Source organism: Copadichromis virginalis, linkage group LG17, assembly GCF_057382275.1.
Source record: "Copadichromis virginalis isolate Kocher_CV1m ecotype Utaka linkage group LG17, C_Virginalis_male_GT1.1, whole genome shotgun sequence".
In the NCBI taxonomy this organism is placed as follows: Eukaryota; Metazoa; Chordata; class Actinopteri; order Cichliformes; family Cichlidae; genus Copadichromis; species Copadichromis virginalis.
Genome location: NC_140634.1, coordinates 23,269,733 through 23,291,837, shown reverse-complemented (window position 1 = coordinate 23,291,837; position 22,105 = coordinate 23,269,733). Strand labels below are relative to the sequence as shown.

Below are 22,105 nucleotides of genomic sequence, written 5' to 3'. Positions count from 1 at the left end.
TTTCCCGCCGTTAGCGGCTTTGAGTATGAGCTAAATCTTTAGAGAAAGATGCATATCATTACCAACTTAATGGAAATATTGGTTCCATTCCATTTGCATGTAAGCATTTCTGATGTATTTCTATTTTGCATACGTTATATCTACTGATTTATATACTGCAGATCACTGGAAAATGCAGGCAATTTGTTCCAGAGGCAAGACCTGCCACTTGACAGCCATCTTGGCAACATGTCTGGGCAGTTATTTCTGCAGCCGCATGGAAATTTATTCAAACTTCATGTACATAATCAGTTAGATCTGATTATAAAGTGCTTTAAAAGTTTGTTAATAAGGTTCATACTTCTTCTACACAGCTCATTTCAGAGTGCCTTCGACAGGTGGTGTAAAATAAGTATTTTGCTAACATGACATCACCTAGCTAGCTGTTAAAGAAATCTTTTTCTTTTTTCCAACCTACGGCATTGCCCCCTGCTGGCCATAGGTCACATTGCGCTTACCTAAACTATATATACTATATATAGAAGTACTGGGACACCTCCACATTACACCTCCAGGAGCTGCTCAGCCATGGGGGCCGTGAAGCTCCCAGCCTTCAGCTTCTGTGCTGATGTTAACGTCAGAGGAGGTTTGGAGCCCTGCAGTTACTGAGTCAGCAGAGCGTTGGTGACGACCGCACTCTGTGACTTTACGTGGTCTGACGCTTCGTGCTGGAGTTGCTGGTATTCCTGAAACCTTTGTAATAAAAACACCTGGAGTTGATCGTGGAATATCGAGGAACCTCCCAAACTGACGTAATTTTGATGTCGTACCTGTTCCGATGGGACTGAACACACCTGAATTCACAGATTATAAGGTGTGGCTAATTCTACTTTGTTTTGCTACAACAACAAGTACATAAACCAGCCACTGCATGGTGATATACTCGTGCAGCCCCCTTTTTTTGCACCATCGCCTGCTGATTGGCGGAAACTTTGTAATCTCCCACTTTGTGGCTAAAGTTGGTTGAACTTCTCAGACTGAAGACAGCTGAGCAAAAGTCTGAAACTTTTTTGATGTTCATTCAGACGACAAATCAGCGAAATGTGCTCCCTCCAAATCTCCTTAAACCTGTTTCTAAAATCTAGAATAAAAATTAAAAGAACAAATTTTTTATATTTTGTGACTTTTAGCAGAATCAGCCTTACAAATCGGTTAATCTTTAACACTAAACACACTTTTCACTTTAGTTTCTTTGCGGTGAAACTTCACCAACATACACACACAGCCCAGGTTGTGTTAAGAGGCAAGGTGCTCCTGTTAGGTCACTGGACACTATATTTAGTAAGGCATGTGTGTGTGGCAGTGGGGGATGCATGATTGCAGAAACCAACAAGCCTGCAGTGTTTGAATCTCCGGCAGCTTGAGAAGCAGACTGGAGTCTTTGTTCCTCCGTTCAGGTCGTGGGTCGGGTCTCTCTCGCACTTTCTCCCTCCTCCACCCCTGGGGAGGGAGGTTTTTTGCCATTCGCTAGAATTCCTCTCGACGGTGTAAAGCTTCTCCGTCGGTAGCACGTGTCGTTTCCTCCCATGTCATCCCGTCGCTGTTTGAAAGCTTTTATCGTGTTCAGGTTTCTCAGGTTTTTGAACGATAACGCCTGCTTGGTTTAAAGGTGGAGGCGCTACTTTTGTTTTTCCTGTTTCTTTTTAGCCTTTTATTTCCACTCACCCGTGAAATTCCTTTAGTGACACTGTAGTAGAGTAACAATACATATTTTAGGCTTGTCTGTCTGTCTGTTTCAAGAAGTTGTTCAAGTCTTGTGCAGTTTTCTGAAAAAACCAGTGTAAATTATTTAGTTATTGAAACATTTTAAAATCTTGTGTATTCATATTTTTACTCTTTAAAAATTGAGTTTTTGAAGAGACGGGTGACTTTTGTACCTGTGGTACCATTTTTTCGTCATGACAATCCACTTGACGCCTTTTACTGCCAGGTGTGGAAAAGAGATCTAGTTTTGCTTCACCTTTCAAATAGTCCAATAATTGTCCTTTTTTAGCTCAATTCTTGGTCACTACCAAATGTTTCTGGTTAGTTGCTAAATTCTGTCTGAACTTGTGTCTTTGTCTGTCTCCGTGGTATTAAGGGAAATTGTGGGTTTTCATTTACGTATTTATTTGTTGTTGAAAGAGACTCAAAGCAACACATGAATAACAAAACCTTATGATAAAAGAAGTTGGAAGTGTTTGCGTGCTTGAGTTAGATCTAGCTAAAACATATAGTTTGGAGTCATTTCACAGAGTATTTCACAGAATATTCAGTAGATTTACACCTGAAAGAGACGTTAGTGACGCTAATCTGTCCTGCTCTAACCTCCTTAATGGTCATTTAATGACTCTTGAGTGTTGTGGGATCATTACTTGTGTTAGACTTGTTTTCTGTCTCACTTTTATCTTATCTCTGCTCCTTTTTCTTGTGAAATACCAGATGTTTTTGTATGTGGAGACGTGAATGAATCACACACTGGGACTGCTGGGCCCAGGCCCAAGGATCAGGGTGGCCTGGACTAGAGTGTGCGTCCCACGTGATGGTTTTCGTTTTTATTCAAAGGTCACTCCCAAAACAACCACGGTGGCCATTTTCACGCACGCACGCGGTCCTGCCTTGAAGTTGTCTAGACGCATGTCAGAATCAATCGGGTCAGACGTTAAATGCCCTTTGACCTGCCAGCTCTCTAATACAAAGATCCTGAAACATCTGATTAAGCTGATGTGTAAAAAGAGCAGGTAACAGTCTTGTGAGTTTAGGGACATTGTCTAGAGTTTGATGTGAAAGCAGCTACAAAATAATGCAAAGTATTTGTAGAGCATCAGCATGTTCACAGAGTCAGAAACTCATGGGAGGAAAGCAGAAAGAAATGCACACTGACCACAGTAGTCAGATGGAACAACCACCAAGAGATAGAAAACCACTGCAAACAAACGCAAAAAAAACCCAAGACAGCAAACAGAAACAGAAAAATGGATCCAAAGACTCACTTTGTGTGTGTTTGCCTGTGAGTGCTGCTTGTGTGCAGGAGTGATGGGGTCTGTTCTTTTATTTTCAGTTCTGTATTTTGTGTACATGAGTATTTTTGCTTGATTCATGTTCACGAATAAGCATTTATCTTAGTGCCGCCACTGTCACACATCCATTTAAGCCAGTTTTCTTCTGATCGACTGCCGAGGTCATATTAGGGATATGCACTCTCACTGATATCATGCTAGAGTCAAGAGTGGACAAAAGAAGGCGTTTAGAGTGGTTTGAAGCCAAATCAACAGTACAAATATGACAGGAAATAAGGAAAAACACGTTAGACCCTCTTAAACAAAGAAGGGAAAACAAATCACTCTTCACACATACACCTGTAGCTAAGACCTGCAGCAAGTGGAGAAGAGACAGAAAGTGACGGTAAGATCATATTTTTGTCAGAGGCTTCAGGAAAAGGAGTCAGGAAGAAACCTCTGATTTAAATTCCATTTCAGAGTCTGGCAGGAAGCCGAGCACATGCTGAACTCGCTGCCCTTGCAGTGAGCACAAGAGACTGACATGCAGGGGGAAAGTGTGCGTTTGCTCCACATACGCGCTACAGCTTTCCTTACATAACACTCAACATACCTACAGATAATCTCTGGGCGCTATCCATGAGCGTAACTCCAGCTGTAACCCAGCACTTTTATGAACACATGTGATGGGCTGGTGGCGGCTCGGCACACTTTTGGGACAGAGGTGTTTTATTCCAGCAGAGGGGGAACAGCTTGACCCGTGTGCTCACACTGCAGAGCCTGTTCTCCGTCGGGGCAGGGCATCCTGCTCGCCGGTGGCCTCGCTCCGTCTCTCTCTGAATGGTCCGAGTGTGTGCTGTAACATGAGTGTCAGAGCGCGGAGAGAGATGCTCATTCAGGGCATAGGGACACACACAAATGCACAAACAAAAGTGCGCACACACACACACACATTCACAGCAGTATTTTATTCTTAGAATCACTGAAGCATAATTTTACAATACAAGGATTCAGATTTAAGCTCGAATTGTTCACGTTGCATGTCACAACCAGGCACGCCTCTTTAGATTTGTTCACCTGTAACTCAAGTCTGTGCTGAAGGAGCATACCTGAGTGTGAGAACAAAGCTCAAAGAAGCTGTTATTAGCGCAGGCGTGGTGCCGGATCTTCAGGTTGTTCGCAGAGGCGACTGTGACTTTCGCACAGGAACAAAATGATGACGCAAAGATCCTGTGACGCAGTCTGATTTATTTACAAACTGAAGCGTGTTTGACAATCCGGTTCCGGGTTATGAATGGAAGTCGTAAGTTTAGATAAATATGCAAACGAGTGCAATAAATTTAAACTGTAGATGCTTGACAGCGCAGAAAGTTTGTAATATCCTTTTGTTAATAGTTCATCTGCACAGGTTTTTAATAATCAATTAATTTCTTATCAAAGGAACCAGAGATGACCCTAGTTTTAAAAACCTGAACATATTCAGTTTACTGTCATTTAAGGAAAAGGAAAACAGCACATCGTCACATCAGAGAAGCTGAAACTGGAGCAACATTTTCACTGCTACTTAAAATGATTAAAACAATTCATCATTTCAGGTTCAGTTTTTACCGTCTGGTCCTGAATTCTGGTTACTGCCTAAACTTGTCTGCTATGCTGGTAATTTGGTAAACCCACACGCTTCCTTAGAGTCAGGTAAATCCCGACAATTAAATAAAATAGCAGATTGAAGGGGCCAAATTCTGTGTTTACTCTTAGTCTGAGTCTGACTTTGACTCTGAATACCTGAACTGGCCAATGACTTCGAGTACCACTGAGACACAGGTTGAGACAAGTAGGACTAATACTAGCAGGTAAACGGGGATGAAATGGATGTGTTTGAATTGGATTTCTGTAAATGTGTATTTGGAAGGCTGAATGTGGGTTTTATTGCTTCCCTCGACTTTGTTTTGAGTCTGTCGCACTTCCTGAATCTCCACAATAACATGATAAGTCAGATTTCACTCAGTGATTAGAAGAAACTGTCTGAATAAAGAACATTTTACTTTAGTGAGTTCATCTGAAAAATCAACTCTTTAGATTTTTCTGGCCCACGCTGCTGCTTATCCAGCTGTGTAGTTTTACTGTAAGTGTCCCAGTTTTGGAGATGGTTGCCTTCTCAATGGTCATGACCCTGTTAACGCCACATAGCCTCAGTTTCTTTTTGGATCTGTTCTCCTGCTACTGAAATACATCTAAGGCTCAGGACTGTCTGATAGGATGCAAATATTTATGGTATCCCTCTTCAGCTGACCTGCTGAAGAGGGATACTATAAAGACCTGCTTTGGGGGACAGTAGAGGGAGAGAAAAAGAGAAGCCACAGACCTGGATGTAAGCAGTTTCATTAAGGAAGTATTTTCTAAGCAACCAGGTCAAAATTCATGAAAAGGACCTTTTTTATTGGTTGTTTGAGCACCACAAGTCAAGCGGACCAATCGCACCAAAAGTATACAGACCAGGAGTGTCAAACCCACGTTAGTTCATGACTCAGCCTACAAACCTATCATATTTATACAACTGATGACAAGCAGCCTGAGATCTCTGTAATAAAGTATGCGCAATTTCAGCAATGCAATTATAAAGAAATGCTTTTGTGGTAAGTCAGTTAAGCCAGTCAGTGCAGCTCTTCAGGTTTAAATCCAAATCTAAACTCAGTCTTAACTTACTAAGTAAACTGGCCTTGTTACTGTGGACCTGCTGTAAAAACAGGAGAGTCTCTCATAATGATGAGTTCGTGTATTTATTGGGATACAAAGACAAAATAAACACTTATTTTCTGTTGTGTGGAGGACATTCAACATTTCTGGTCTGCGTTGCACTTTTTTTGCATTCAGTAGTAGTAGTCAGCAAGTGTTTGCAGACAAGTCGGCATCTTCCGTACCAGCTAAAGGTGACCACTAGGAGTGCAACGATACACAAAATTCACGGTTCGATATTTTTTCGATACAAAAAAATGTTCATGCTTTTTTAATTTGTCATTTATTAAAATTATAAATATATATTTTAACTCAAAAGTACAGTTTTTAAATTTAATGTTGCTGAAACAACAAAGTAATAAAAAAAATAAATCTATCTGATCGAGAAATCACTCATCTTTGGAAAAGAGAGTTTATTACAGAGAAATGTCTCTTTCCAAAATAAAAGCTATACTATACGCTTCTTCTGGGCTATATTCTCAGCAGCATATTAAACATATCAGGTCCCCATAAGGAGAATCATGTGCTAACGGCTGTCTAAATGACTCGGGTAAAGTTTGTAGCATGCGTGCTTGTTGTTTTTGTCTGCTTCCACTTGTCTTTGCACTAGGATGATGTAAATGTGCAGTCATATTCGTTGTGTTCCCACTAGTGCTGTCAGCATTAATCTGAAATGACGTTAACGCCACAACACGGCAAATCTCCGTTAACGAGCTACTGCGAATCGCCCTGTGCGTGGGGCTGGACGGCGTCAACACGTTAACGAGCTAACTGCGCTAACGCAGTAGTTCCCACCGATGTAATTGACCATTGCGTGGCACATCCGACATACTGTTTTACTTTAGTCCATGACGCGCTTACCTTCAGGGTCATACCTCACATGAAGACCAAAATAATTCCAAAGGCCAGATCTGAATGAGGGTGGGGGAGGTTCAATTTGTCATGTTGCAATGAGCTTAGCTTCTGTCTTGCTAGCTTGTGCTGCGCTCAGTGGATCTGCGCTCGACAGTGCAGCCTAGGCGGAGTAGTCGAACGCAGATCCACTGAGCTCTCAACACAGACAGCATCGTCAGAAGAAAAGTTGATAAAATAAATTTAAAAATTTGTATTGTTCGATACATATGCGTACCAAACCGAAAGCACTGTATCGAATGGTTCAATATCGATACGAGTATCGTTGCACCCCTAGTGACCACGGCAGCCTGCAAGAAGTCTCACCTAGTCGCTACCCGACACCTCCAGCAGCCGGTCGAATACACAACTCTCCCCACGATTGGTGGTTGCCAGGAAGTTGCAGACTAGTCTAAAGGCCTTTGTGAGCAGGATGGTTAAAAAATCCAAAGTTTATTTGTTCCTTCTTTGCATTTTCCAAATCCATCCAGGGAGTAGGATTGAACCCTGGTGGGCCGATTCTTGTCCCTAGACCGTATGTTTGTCACCCCGAACTGACAGACAAGCATGGCTGCAGAGTGATTCAAAGTTTCCTGCTTTAAAACATTTAAATGCACATTTATTTCATGCCGAAGCTGGACTGCACTCACTGAAAAGTTTTTAAAGAATCCGACTGAACTTTTAGGTTTGAATGCTTCTACACTGAGAATAAACTCTCTGACTTTTCACTTTCCTGCATCTCGTTAATCATGTCACTGTTTTGGCCTTTAAAAGTGACAGTGGTCTGCAGATGGTGCACACACACACACACAGAGGATGAGCAACACTTTTTTTTTTCCTTTGTCAAATCTGATGCAACTTTTCTTTTGACTTTGAAAGTGGACTCAGACTTGAGCTTGCTGCAGGCGTGCAGCCATTTGAGAGCAAAGCGAAGGTAGTAATCAGCGTGGGGAGGGATCATTATGGAAAATCCACAGGAGCCTTCGTTCTTTGAGGCAAAGCTAAATTTATCCCTCTGTCTGTATTTCTGTCTCCTTCTACCTTTCTCTCTCTTTTTTCTCGCTCCATCCTCTATCTCTCTGCCCCCTCTCCCCTCAGCTTTAGGCACCATAAAAGGTTTTAAATGGCAGTGTGTGGTTAGCAGGGTGTGGGTTCAATGTCCCTCTGAGTACTTTATACACCCAGCCCTTAAATGAGCCTTGAGGCGGTTTTACGTCGAAGCCGCTGTTGGTGAAATACAGATAACTGACCTCTGGTTCTTTACTCTTTAGAAGCATGTTTGGTTTTTTTAATTCTTTAAACGGAAGAGTTTCAGGCGAGTTTTCAGAGCTGCTCTACAGGATTTTGTCCATGTTAGAAACTTTAAATTCGCTGAATAAACAGAACTTCAGTGGCTTTAGCAGCTTGTAGTGAGACTTTGGGATTTTTGCATGAGCTCCACTATTTCATGTATTAAACATCAAAGCGTGTAAAGCCTGTAAACTGGGTATTAAACAGTGTGAGCACCAAGAAACGCTCAGCTTTGATGTTTTTGTTTTTTTAGTAGCTGGTAACCTGCCTTGTGACTCAACAAAAGTCCAATCCAGACCTGTTTAAGATGCTAATCTGTCCATCTGCTGTCGAGTTAGCATTTCACTCCTCTTTCTACCCATTATCCACCACCTTCCTCACCCCCCGTCACTCCTGCTAGACGAGTCAGCTCCTGTTGGAAATGCCAGAAACGTCTCTGCAGCTGTTCCTGACTCGTCTTTCTGTATGTAGAGTGACTTGATCAGTCTGATTTGTTTCCTAACCTTTCATTCTTTCACATATTAATGCATTTCCTCATAATTTTCCATGAATCCCCTCTAAATGGACTATTATGTTTAGCAGTATCGCTGTAATCTGTCTCAAGATGCAGATTCTTTTTCTGCAGAAGTTGTTGAATGCTTTGTTCAACACAAACTTCTGCAGAATTTCCACAGAAAAGCACTCTGCAACATGCCAAATCTGTCAGTCTTTGAGGTTTTCTTTTAGACATTATAAAGTATTACCAAACAAACAGTTGTCGGTTATACAACATGAGTCTGCAAAAGCAGAAAGATATTAAAACCTATCTGAGACTAATTCAAATGCATTTTAGCTTTTTCCACCTCTGAATTAAGTTTGTATTTTCTGTTGTAATCATTTCGAATCCCTAATTCTTTCAAATTGAATATATTCTACATTGCTGGATCTGATGTTTTATCCCATATTTCCCACATTTTTTGGCATTCCCACTCATTGACTCCCAGCCATAATGTAAACTACTGATGAGGACTGCTCCCCTACGACCTCCTGGTCACTTGGGAAAAATGGAGTATTCAATGACCAGTTACTGGGGAGCTGAAGCTGTTGAGGGTGCAGCACCAAAATCCTCATTGTGATCACTTTGGATGCTAGCACGATGCTGTAGTTTACATTAAAGTCACCCACATAAACACTTGCTAACTGCTCGTCGAGCTGCACTGAAATTTGAAAACAGTTGTCACAAACTGGAAAGGGAGAGCTTTCACCTTCAAAGTAAAAGTTGTGGTACTTTACCAGCGTGTTTCAGAAGGTAAAACCTTTACTTTGAAGGCCCAAAGTTCTCTGTTTCTGATTTGTGTTGCACTCTTTTTGCTTTCACTACAGCTCGACAAAGGGTTGGTGAGTGTTTGCAGACAAGTTGGCATTTTTCATGCGAACTGCTTGTGACCGCAGCATCTTGCTAGTAACCAAAGCAATCACAAGAAGTTTTTAAGCAGCATCCTGTAACTCTTTGTAACCAGTTTCACTCTAGCAACACAATCCAACCACTTGCCACACACATTTTGCCCTAGCGACCTCTGGAGGGTCACTGACCGGTCTCCATCCCCGTGTTGTCTTTAGGCCTTAAACACACAATTTTTTTGGTTTTACTTCAGTCATTCTTGGTGAGCTTCAGCAGATGTTAGCGACACAGAAAGTTACTGCATGTGAGTGTGAAGTCGCCAGATGTGGCTTCACTTTAGGGTGTGTGCAAACTGCACCAAGCAGCCCGGTTTGTGCTCGTTTTGAAAGTGGAACATAAGCTAAACATTTAGTCCATTTTTAGTTTTAGCACATTACTCAGTGCAAGTGTGGAGAGACTGAGGAGAAAGTATCACAAACTACTGAAGATCCGTATATCTGTCGGGATCCACAGACTCCGTTTATGCATGACATTGAGAAAATTTCATCCTTGTTGTGTTTTCATTACCCAAATATTAGATTTTAGCATCCTCTTTAAACCAGATGTTCTGCTCTTCTGACAGAGCACACCTTTTTTATAACCTGAACTACCCTGAGGTACCCCTGAGCAAGGTACCGTCCCTACACACTGCTCCCCGGGCGCCCAATGGCTGCCCACTGCTTCACTGAGTGAATGGGTTAAATGCAGAGAGGGATTTTCCCCACGGGGACCAATAAAGTACACTTTCTTTCTTTCTTCTTTCTTTCAATCACATGAGACGCTAACAGGCCCAGTCATCCATGCAGAGTTCACCACATGTGTGCAAGTGGCCTGCATGACTTTTCATTGAAGCATGCGTCTGCTTGGAAAGCATCCACCCCAGGAAAATTTTGCTAACAGGGGAATCAAGATCAGCAACGCCCCCAGGACGGCGCACTATAGGGTGCACAGCAAGACCAGCGCCGGCCCAGATTTTACCCCGAATCCAGCAACAAACCGGATAAACTGAGCTTTAGGAGAGATTATCTTCAAATGAATCCCTAAATCTTCGCACATCAACACAGTGTTGAAGAAGTTTGTGTTGTTGGGAGAAAATCAGAGGCTCGAGAGAGCTGGAAGAACTCAAAGTATGTGTGAGTAAGGGTGAAGGAGTTCAGATGGAGAGGTGTGAGTGTAATGGTCAGTGTTAGCAGTGCAGAGATGGAAAAAGTTAGGAGCGTGCTGACCCAGTTTTTAAGAAGGAAATGCACACAAGATGAGGGCCAGCTGTGCTTGTGTTTAACAGAAACGCTGCCTCCCTGCTGCGTCTGACTAGAGACAGACCACACAATGATTTTATTATCGTACCAATATTTTGACCTGTGGGAAAAAAAAAAAAAAAAAAAAAAAAAAAAAAAAAAAAAAAATATATATATATATATATATATATATATATATATATATATATATATATATGTATATATATATATATATATATATATATATATGTATATGTATATATGTGTGTATATATATATATATATATATATATATATATATATATATATCATCACCCCCACCCGACAATGGGTGCCAAGCCCCAAGAGAAAAAAAAAAAAAAAAAAAAAATACATATATATATATATATATATATATATATATATGTATATATATGTGTGTGTATATATATATATATATATATATATATATATATATATATATATATATATATATATATATGTATATATATATATATATATGTATTTTTTTTTTTTTTTTTTTTTTCTCTTGGGGCTTGGCACCCATTGTCGGGTGGGGGTGATGATATCTCCCCCCCTGACCTGTCGTCCTGGTCAGGGGGACAAGCTGTGAGAGCAGTCCCTTCTTCCAAATGTTGGGACACTGAGCCACTTGTTGTTTCGCTGAGTTTTTAATTTTTGCAAATTTTTTTATAACTAACGTGGAAGCGAACAATGACAGCATGCGATTGATCACTAAGACTTCGTTATAATGTACTTTTGCTAGCTAAACCTAAACACCGCTCTGAGGCGTAGCCACAACAGTGAAAGTCACAATTTTTGGTCCAGTACTTTAACGTTTAAACTCTGACTATCTCATGAGTCCAAAGTTGTTAGTACGCTGTTGTGGCGGAGGCGTGGCCCCGGGCGCAGCTGCAGGGGAGGAGTGGAGCGGAAGGCTCATCAGGGCGGCGCTGCGAGGCCGGTAAGAACAGCTGATGTTGTTTATGGACTGATGATGGTCTCCCTCCGCTGTGTTTATAGTGAGACGAGGAGGAGCGGCCAGGAGAGAGATCAGCTGGGCTCGTGAGCTGTCAGACTGTGTGACTGAGTCAGCTGTCAAAACAACAAACACTTGAATAAATGTGGAAGTTGGCTGTACCTACCTGTGTGTGCGTGTGTCTGTGCCTGGTGTATTCCACAAGTGGTGCCGAAACCCAGGAAAGTGCCGGTGGGGAAATGTCCGACCCACAGGCCGCGCCACCCGCCCAGCCTCTGCAATTCTTGGCGCAGATGCTGGCGGAGATGGCGACGATGAGCCGGGATCAGGCGGCCGACCAGCGTGCCCACCTGGCCGCGCTGCGGGAGCAGACGGACCGGCAGACGCAAGTTCTGGAGCGGCTGGTCGGGGCCGCTGCCACGCCGAAGCCCTCGCCACTGTCGGTGGCGGTGCCCCGGATGGGGGACGGGGACGACCCACATGTTTTTTTGGAGACCTTCCGTGCCACGGCGGAGGCTTGCCAATGGCCGCGGGAGGAGTGGGCTCCGCGGCTGCTCCCCCTGCTGTCCGGGGAGGCACAAACAGCGGCCCTGAGTCTGCCTCCGGCGTCGAGGAGCAGCTTCGCGGACGTGAGCCGGGCGGTGGTGGACAGGCTAGGGCTCACCGCCGAAGACCACCGCCGGCGGTTCCGGGCCTGTCGGCTGGCTACAACGGACCGACCATTCGCCTGGGCCCGGCAGCTGCGCGACGCGGCGGTACGCTGGCTGCAACCGGGAACATCGGAGGGGGAGACGAAGCTGGTGGACAAGGTGGTGCTGGAGCAGTTCACGGAGGGATTGCCAGCGGAGACGGCGAGATGGGTCCGGTGCCACCGGCCCGCAAGCTTGGAGGTAGCGGTGACGCTGGCGGAGGACCACCTTGCCGCTGGAGCAGGGGAACCCGGGGACGCCGGACGGAGGCCGAACAAACAGGCCCCGGTGCCGGCCCCGAGGCGCCGTGTGCCGGCACCAGGGCAGGCAGAGCGGCTGCCGGCGCTGAGCCCCACTAACCCTTTCGCGGCGTTGGTGCCGTCCAGGGCAGCCGAGCCAAGTGGAGCCGCCCCCGAGCCACGGAGAGCAGCACAGACGCCGGGGCCGGAGTGTTGGAAGTGCGGGCAGCCGGGGCACCTGAGGAGGGATTGTCCGCTTATGGAAGTGGGGCAGGTGTTTCATGTTGCTGGCGCCCCAGCACCCTCCCCCGGTCCAGGAGGGACATACAGTATTCCGGTAAGGACTCGAGGGGGTATACGCCAGGCGTTGGTGGACACGGGCTGCACGCAGACCCTCGTACACCAAAGCTTGGTTCGCCCCGGGGCATTGCTGGAGGCAGAATGGGTGGAGGTGAGGTGTGTGCATGGTGACGTTCACAGGTATCCCATAGTGCCGCTGTTATTAAAGTATAAGGGCAAAACGCATAGAGTAACGGCGGCGGTTAGCCCGCGCCTGTCGCACCCCCTGATTCTGGGTACCAATTGGCCGGGGTTTCATCAGCTACTGGGACAGTACGCGGGGATGCGATCACGACCGGAAGCGGGGTGTAGCGTGTGCGCGGCGTTCAGCGGTGACGCGGGGTCGTCCGACACTGACTCCGGGGGGGAGGAGCCGGCGGGTCCCTCACGGGACGTCCCGCCGGCCCCGGAAGTGTCCCCCATGGGTGATTTCCCACTGGAGCAGTCTCGTGACGGCACCCTACGCTCAGCCTTTGACCAAGTGATGGCTATTGATGGTCACGTGGTGCGCCCTGAGGCCGCGCAGACCTACCCGCGTTTCGTCTTATTAAACGACCAATTATATCGAGTGAGTCGTGACACTCAGACAGAGGAAACACACACCCAGTTATTGGTGCCGCAGGGCCGCCGGGAAACGCTTTTCCAGGCGGCCCACTATAACCCCATGGCAGGGCATATGGGCTATGAGAAAACTCTGGAGCGAATAACGGCCCGATTTTATTGGCCGGGCATCCGAGCGGATGTGCGCCGCTGGTGCGCGTCCTGCCCGGACTGCCAACTTGTTAACCAGCCGGCCATACCGAAGGCGCCGCTGCGCCCTCTCCCCCTCATTGAGGTCCCGTTTGAGCGCATCGGCATGGACCTCATCGGGCCGTTTCACCGGAGTGCACGCGGCTACCGCTTTGTGTTAGTCTTGGTGGATTACGCAACGCGGTACCCGGAAGCAGTTCCGCTGCGCACCATCTCTGCAAAGAGTGTGGCGCAGGCACTGTTTCAGGTCATCTCCCGAGTCGGAATCCCGAAAGAGATACTGACTGACCAGGGCACGTCGTTTATGTCTCGTACACTGCGGGAACTGTACGAATTACTGGGCATTAAATCTATTCGGACCAGCGTCTACCACCCTCAGACTGACGGGCTGGTGGAGCGGCTGAATAAGACTTTAAAGTCCATGATTCGGAAGTTCATTAACGAGGATGAACGCAATTGGGATCACTGGCTAGACCCTCTGTTATTCGCAGTGCGGGAGGTGCCCCAGGCCTCCACGGGATTTTCTCCCTTTGAACTGCTGTTCGGCAGGAGGCCACGTGGGGTGCTCGACCTGATTAAAGAAAGCTGGGAGGACGGTCCGAGCCCCGCCAAAAATGAGATTCAGTACGTGTTGGACCTGAGAGCAAAACTCCACACTTTGGGGAGGTTGTCACGGGAGAATTTGCTCCAGGCTCAGCAGCGTCAGCAACGCCTGTATGACAGAGGGGCTAGGCTCAGGCAATTTTCACCGGGAGATAAAGTGCTTGTGTTACTCCCTACTTCCAGCTCGAAGTTGCTCGCCAAGTGGCAAGGACCCTTTGTGGTCACACGGCGAGTCGGGGACGTGGACTATGAGGTCGCTCGGTCGGACAGGGGAGGAGCCACGCAGATTTATCACCTCAATCTCCTCAAACTGTGGCGAGAGGTTGAAACCGCTTCTCTGGTGAGCTTGGTGAAGGAGAGAGATGAGTTGGGGCCTGAGGTGCCAAATTCTATCATTCCCGCCTCCCTCCCTTGTGATGACCATCTCACACAGGCCCAGAGAGCGGATGTTGTCGCGTTGCAACAGCGTTTTGCGGACGTGTTCTCCCCCCTGCCCGGCCGGACGTCCCTCATCGAGCACCATTTCGTGACGCACCCTGGCGTGACGGTGCGTTCACGGCCCTACAGGCTCCCGGAGCACAAGCGAAAAATCGTGCAGAGGGAATTGGCGGAAATGCTGAGGATGGGAGTAATAGAAGAGTCGCACAGCGCCTGGTGTAGCCCCATCGTTCTGGTGGCGAAGAAGGATGGGTCTATACGGTTCTGTGTCGACTATCGCAGGGTGAACGAAGTGTCACGCTTTGATGCCTACCCCATGCCTCGGGTCGACGAGCTCCTGGACCGGTTAGGCACGGCCCGCTTTTTCACGACACTGGACTTAACCAAGGGCTATTGGCAGATTCCCTTGTCTGCCGAGGCCAGGGAGAAAACGGCCTTCTCCACTCCGTACGGTTTGTACCAGTTCGTGACACTTCCGTTTGGCCTGTTCGGGGCCCCGGCCACTTTCCAGCGTCTCATGGACCGGGTACTGCGTCCGCACGCAGCGTATGCTGCCGCCTACCTGGATGACGTGATCATCCACAGCGACACCTGGGCGGAGCATGTGCTGCGGGTGGCCGCGGTCCTGGAGTCCCTGAGGGGGGCGGGGCTCACGGCCAATCCGAAGAAGTGCGCGGTTGGACGGAGGGAGGTGCAGTATCTGGGGTACCACCTGGGGGGCGGGCAGGTGCGTCCACAGGTGGAGAAGACGGCGGCTATCGCATCCTGCCCACGCCCCAGGACGAAAAAGGAGGTGAGACGGTTCTTGGGGTTGGCGGGTTACTATCGTCGCTTTGTGCCGGGGTTTGCGCAGCTAACCAGCCCCCTGACCGATCTCACTCGAAAGGGTGCCCCGGATCTGGTCCAGTGGACGGGGCCGTGCCGGCGGCGTTTGTGCAGGTGAAAAAGGCTCTCTGTGGGGAGCCGCTGCGTCACACTCCTAACTTTTCCCTCCCTTTTGTTCTGCAGACTGACGCCTCGGACAGAGGGCTGGGAGCCGTTTTGTCCCAGCAGGTAAGGGGGGCCGACCGCCCTGTCCTATACATCAGCCGGAAGCTAGCAGAGCGCGAGCGCCGGTACAGCACCGTGGAGAAGGAGTGCCTGGCCATCCGGTGGGCGGTCGGCTCCCTGCGCTATTACCTCCTGGGACGCTCATTCACCCTCTGTTCGGACCACGCCCCGCTGCAGTGGCTCCACCGCATGAAGGATGCCAACGCCCGGATCACCCGGTGGTATCTGGCGTTGCAGCCCTTTAAGTTCAAGGTGATCCATAGGCCGGGGGCGCAGATGGCAGTGGCCGATTTCCTCTCTCGCTCGCGGGGGGGGGGGGAGTTGGCTCGGCCGGACGGCTCCCCGGCCTCGAACGGGCGGTGGGGGTGTGTGGCGGAGGCGTGGCCCCGGGCGCAGCTGCAGGGGAGGAGTGGAGCGGAAGGCTCATCAGGGCGGCGCTGCGAGGCCGGTAAGAACAGCTGATGTTGTTTATGGACTGATGATGGTCTCCCTCCGCTGTGTTTATAGTGAGATGAGGAGGAGCGGCCAGGAGAGAGATCAGCTGGGCTCGTGAGCTGTCAGACTGTGTGACTGAGTCAGCTGTCAAAACAACAAACACTTGAATAAATGTGGAAGTTGGCTGTACCTACCTGTGTGTGCGTGTGTCTGTGCCTGGTGTATTCCACAGCTGTATTATGGTTTAAAAATTTAAAGTACAGCTTGCTGCTAATCCGGTTGTTCAGTGATGACGCGACGAATCCTACTTCCGGGTCTAAAGTAGCCTGTGTTTAATATGGCTTTTGTGTTGTTAACATGTTTAATGTTATGTATTTTCTTCTATTTGATCTCAAAAAGCTCCTAAAACAGTCAGTGGTCACTGTTGACCTCCCTCGGCTTTTATTACCGCTAATCATTTATTTAAGCTCAGTTTTTAAAACCTTAGGATGTAACTACAGCCCAGCCCATGCAGCAGTATATGAATGACTAACCTCGTATTGTGGATGGATTATCTCAGTTGTTCTCCTGGCTGAAGTTTGGTCCTTTTACAGCATCCTGCCATGCGATTACATTTGTTCCTGACCACCGAGAACACTCATGTTAACTTTTATCGAGTGGAAAAAAAAGTTAGCTTGTTTATATTATGCTAACATAGCTGTGTCGCTAGCGGTCACGTAGCACATCATTATATACCAGCTAGCCAAACTTCAGTAAACCTACAAACGTCACTGCTGTTTAGTTTTCTGTCTTCATTTATGCTGGAAGTGATAGCAGAGCTGTACGTTTTAATTTGTTTCCAAAACCCCGCAGTCAGGACATGCTATATTGTATTTAGATAGAAGCTAGCGAGCTAACTTCCTGCTAACTTCTAACTCCTTTAAATGTCATAAATTCCGTTTTCATGGATGCCTGGATGTTAAACGCAATTGTTACACCTGGTAGAGCAGAACGCTGATCATTTTATTAAAGATGAAAGACTTTAGACAGTTTTTCAACTCTCAGTAATGCCATAGTGATCGTTTGATATATGGACCTGCAGCGGAGTTTAGACCCAGACACGGCTAGTGACGTCAGACTGAACAACCAGATAGGTTTTTCCTCGAAAGCATCAGACCTTACAGTATTAACTGTTTTCACAAAAACAAAAAGTCTTGTATTTTTACTGCAGTTTGTCGCTGTTTTCTTGAAAAGCAATATATTTTTTATTATTAATAAGAAGCTTTTAGCAAAAAATAGTCTGCGTGGAAGATATAAAGCATTTGTCGGGGACTATTTTCAGCGGTGGATTAATACCTAGTGTTTGCTTCAGCAAAGACAGGGTTTTGGCCAACAGCAGAGCTTCATGACACAGAAGAATAAGATGCAGATTATCAGGCAGAATCGGTTCACTGTTGGTCTGTTTATGACATTTGTTCTTCTCATAGGTTCCACTGTAAAAACAGGCTAAATAAATACAGGCTGATATCATTGCCTGCTCTCCGGTGAGGTCATTGTGTAACATCTGGAGGGTCGGTGGGGGAAGAGTGGGGGTTGCACAGATGATAGGTCAGTATGACAGGGAAAGAGTGGAAAGTGTGTGTCAGTCTGTGTTTGTGGGAGTTGAAGTTGGAACTTTTTGGGAAGCTGTTAGAGACAGGCAGAGGGGTTGGCGGGGGGAGGGGATGGGTTGGGTTTTACTCGTCAGGGGACCCTGAAACGGTTTTTCCATTTGTCTTCTTGTGGGTCTGTTTGTGCCGCCTCCGTGCTGCACACACGCATTTCCAGTACCATCACTGCATGCTTCAGAGAGCAGCTGACTCACAGCTCTGAACTTTGACTCGGGATGTTTTCCATTCCGGGACCTCAGAGATTCCCATTTTGAACACATTTCCTGTCGCGGCTCCATTTAACTGCTGACATTAAGGCTTTTTTTTTTTTAATAATTCAGCTTGAAACATTAATGAGGTCTGAGGCCGCTGTGTTAGACAGGAAATGGATGTTAACCTCTGGAAACCTTTATTTTGAAATGGATCCGCTGCAACTTTTGCAAAGTTCAGATGTTTTTTGTCTTTGTGTTTGTTCATACGTGGGTGGAGGGTAAACAGCGTTGCTGGACTTAATGCCTGCTGTTATTCTCTCTCACATCCTGCTGTTTACATCCGTTAACCGTCTCTCCGCCCTACCATTATGTGTAAAAAGAACAAAGTCTGATATGTGATAATATCACTGCTGATGCTAATGCAGAATGTTTTGTGTGCTGGAACAGTTTCTCTAATTTAGGGCACAGAGTCTTCCTTCAGATTCACCCACAGCATCTGATTAGTCTTTGTGACCTCTGAGCAAGTGTAGAGCATAAAATCTGCTTTAGGATTGCTCAAAAGCTGCATTTAATAAATCTTTTTACCAGAAATTACTCAGTCAACTATATCGTAAACCAATTGTTTGGTTATGTAGCCTGTAAAATGTTAAAAGTGCTCATCACACACGAAAATAGAATAAAAAGTAGAGTAAATCCTCTCTTTTCAGAAGCTGTTAGTTATTTTTAGGTTGAAACAATTATTTGATCAGAAGAATTGCATGAGCATTTACCCCTTACTACACCTTGGTAGTACCAAGTCAGACCCCTTTTACCTTCAGAGCTGCTTTAATGATTTGTGGCAGGGATTCAACAATGTGCTGGAGACAATCCTCAGAGATTTTGGTCCATGTTGACATGAGAGCATCACACAGTCGCTGCACATCCATGATGTGAATCTCCCGTTCCGCCACATCCCAAAAGTGCTCTGAGATCTGGTGACTGTGGAGGCCATTTGAGTTCAGAGAACTTAGTGTTCAAGAAGCCAGTTTGAGATGGTCTGTGGTTCGTGTTGTGTTATCTTGCTGGAAGCAGCCACTGGAAGATCGATGCACTGTCATAAAGGGAAGGACCAATCTGGTCATTCTCCTCTGACCTCTGGCATTATTCACAGAGAACCGCTCACGGGATATTTTCTACTTTTTCGACCATTTTCAGGAATCCCTAGCGATGTTCATGTGGGAAAACCCCACTAGACCCTCCAGACCAGCCTGCCTGACAACAATTCCAAAACATTCAAAGTCACTGAGTTGCTCTCATGTGATTGGCTGATATTTTTTTTCTGTCCTCACTGCCTACTGGTTGTTTTTTAATCTGTTTCATATACTCTCAATAAGGGATTTCACTGTCAGTCCACCTCTTAGTGCTTTGTTTCACATTCTGCAAGGCCAATGTTAACTCTTTACCTCTTGAAAGCCTACGAGGAGTAATCCCTGAAGCTCATATTTCCAGCCTGCTTCCAAGACAGAGTGAGTGGGTTTGGATCAGTTAGCCAGGGGGATCTCTGCCCCCTCCTACCCTCGTAAAAACCCGGAAACTATTCTAATGGTCGACAAACCATGTCGTTATTGATTCATACTGAGCTGTCAAAACTTGTCATTAAGGGTAGAGTTGAGGTCGTCAGATGTTGTTTTTGTGGGGAGAATGGTTAAAAGCTTTTGTTTACATGCTTAAAAAATCCGGTACAGAGGCTTTTAAAAACTTGTGCTATCCTATAAATTACCATCATGTTTGGGACAGTCCTGCTTCAGAGGCTCAGCGTGTACCTAACCCAAGGCTGGAAGTAAAAAAGGCCCAAAAGCTTTAAGTGGCAGTTCCTGCAGTGCAGACATACAAAAAGTGCTTCTTTCAGCAGTCAGAAGAACTATAAAAAAAGCTGTGCTGCTCAGTGCTGGGCAGTTCGTCAGATTTTAAAAGCTTTGTAATTGATAACAGCCTCCTGTGAATGGAAATAAGCTGATTAGAGCAGTAAGGATGGAAACTGTGAGGTTAGAGGCCAAAAAACCCCAAATAATGAGCCAAAAGGTTTTGTGTTTGAGGGAGGATTAAATTGATAAAGTTTTAAAAATGATAACATCTAGTTCTTTGTTTTAAATGATAATAAATTTAATATTTTAGAGGTTTTGGCATCCTGTAACATTTCTTTCAGTTTTAAGTACCCATGACTGTTTAGAAAAGCTGAAAAAGTTTGAATTTGAATGAAAATAGTCATTATTTGTGCTTCTAATCATCCAGGCATCCTTGACAGCTGCTGGTTTTCTGCCTTCCTCTGTTATTATCCTCTCTTATCCCCTGGTGCACTCGCTGCACCTTTGATTACCAAAAGGGGGGGTGGTTAGCGAATCAAGCTGGGATCGAAGTCAGGAATCTGGGTCAGGGAGTGTCTCTATGTCCTTATCGGTGTGAGAACCGGATCGTGTTTCTCTTGGAATGAAGAGGTTTTTGTCAAACAAGGTCGTTCCTGGCTGAGCTTCACATCTCTTCAAATTCCCTCGTGGCTGTGGTGAGACGGCTGTGTGTTTGTGTGCCTGCGGATGAAGCTTAAACAGCTGGATCTCTGTGAACTTTATCGCTTGTTTTATGTCAAACAGTTTGTTAAAAGTGATGGAAGCTGCATCCTGTGAGTTCTTACGGCTGTCTGGACATGTGGGCTCAGTGCTGGGCTCACCTGCTACTGCCACCTCCCCCCTCAGATAAGATCCAGATAGCCGAACCTCTCCAAGGTCTGTGATTTGTCTTGTTGTGCTAACACAGACAGTATCAATGCCACAGCGCGGACAGATCAAGCCCAGTGCTGCAGAGACAGGTTTAACGTGGTTCCAGACTGATTTATGATCCTGCTAGCCATCACGTTTATCTAATTAAACTAATTTATCTGTTCTGAAAGACATTTGTGTTGGCCTGATCCAGTGCAGTTTGTTTTTGGTTTGATAATAGCATGCAGGGATTTGTCTCAGTCTTCAGGCATCTAGTTGTGTTTGGTGACTCACTAAAATGTAACTGCAGAGAATCATTCCCTGTCTCATTCCCTTTTTTAAATGAGATCTTTCCAGGCTTGTCAGGTGTGACTGCTGTGATTCACATTTTCAGTTGTTTATAGTTTATTTCACTGCAGATTAAACGGCCTTAACCAAACAAATTTGAGCTGATTGGCTCTGAAAGATTCATGATAAACTAATAGGACTCAGTAGTCTAGCCACAACTACCGTATTTACCGTAATCTCTCCAGCAGGAGAATGTAAGGTACCTTGATAATAATGCTGTTGTTTTGACTTTATGCAATACTTCCAGGTGATCTTATGTGCGTTTCAGTTTCCATAGCAAGCATAAAGAAAAAACTCCCTGTTAACAGGAAGAAACCTCCAGCTCTCCAGATCCTCTGAATCTTTTGATGATATTGTGTAATGTAGATAATGAAATAATTGAGGAGCATTATTTTGAAATTGTTCCACAGTTTGTAGACACAGTTTTTGCAGATTGGTGCATGTCTGCTCTTTATAGTACTTTTTGCATTTCTGGCCTTTTGTTCCCAAGTCTCAGCTTTTTTTGAGACATGTCTCTTGAAATTATAAATTTGTCCCAGTTTAATATGTTTTCTGTGTTTAACAGTGAATAATATTTGGGTTTATTAGGGCAGAAGATGATTTCTTTCTATTTTTATTTAAGTTTTAGGAAGTTTCCCACCTTTTTTGGAACTGGGGTTGTAGAAAAGTTTATAAGCTTAGTTTTTTTGGGTGATGAACGAGGGTTACCAGTGGTTACCATCCTTTACTCACTGGACATCGTAAGAGAAATGAAACACAATAAAGCACATAGTTCATACTCATCAAAGGCTTGAACACATTCTACATTTGTCTTTGGTCAAACGTGTACATGAAAGGCAGATTACGAGTGTAAACTTTAAAACATAATAAGCCTTTTAAGCCAAAAAGTTTTCTTTAATAAAATGATGTAAAAAATAAAAGATTTGTAGGGGGCAGTTGGATTTTTTTAGATTAAAAATGGCAGGCGTGCACAAATATTATTCACATCATTATCAGTGTCATGTGTGACAGACTGCTTCTGAGGTCATCGATGAGTGTTTAAAGGTTGTACTTAGTGGAGAGCAATCTCTGCTC

General features: G+C 45.6%; 2 protein-coding genes across 2 annotated transcripts in view; both read left to right on the top strand.

Annotated features, from left to right (window-relative positions):
- creb3l2 (cAMP responsive element binding protein 3-like 2) overlaps positions 1-22,105 on the top strand; it is a 41,220-nt gene that overhangs the window by 2,581 nt on the left and 16,534 nt on the right. The window lies entirely within an intron of this gene.
- Positions 11,481-16,229, top strand: LOC146689438 (uncharacterized). The gene is made up of 5 exons (XM_085437488.1): positions 11,481-13,403; positions 13,626-13,820; positions 14,622-14,861; positions 15,090-15,322; positions 16,184-16,229. Exons 1-5 carry the CDS (start codon positions 11,712-11,714, stop codon positions 16,227-16,229), a joined length of 2,406 nt encoding a protein of 801 aa, XP_085293614.1. The 5' UTR covers positions 11,481-11,711.

Excerpts from the sequence above, each read along its gene's own strand:
- LOC146689438 (XM_085437488.1), top strand. The coding sequence starts at position 11,712 with ATGTGGAAGTTGGCTGTACCTACCTGTGTGTGCGTGTGTCTGTGCCTG. Across the intron at positions 13,404-13,625 it reads TAAACGACCAATTATATCGA|CCGGCCATACCGAAGGCGCC; the intron begins GTGAGTCGTGAC and ends CTTGTTAACCAG. Across the intron at positions 13,821-14,621 it reads CTGCAAAGAGTGTGGCGCAG|GCCCAGAGAGCGGATGTTGT; the intron begins GCACTGTTTCAG and ends CATCTCACACAG.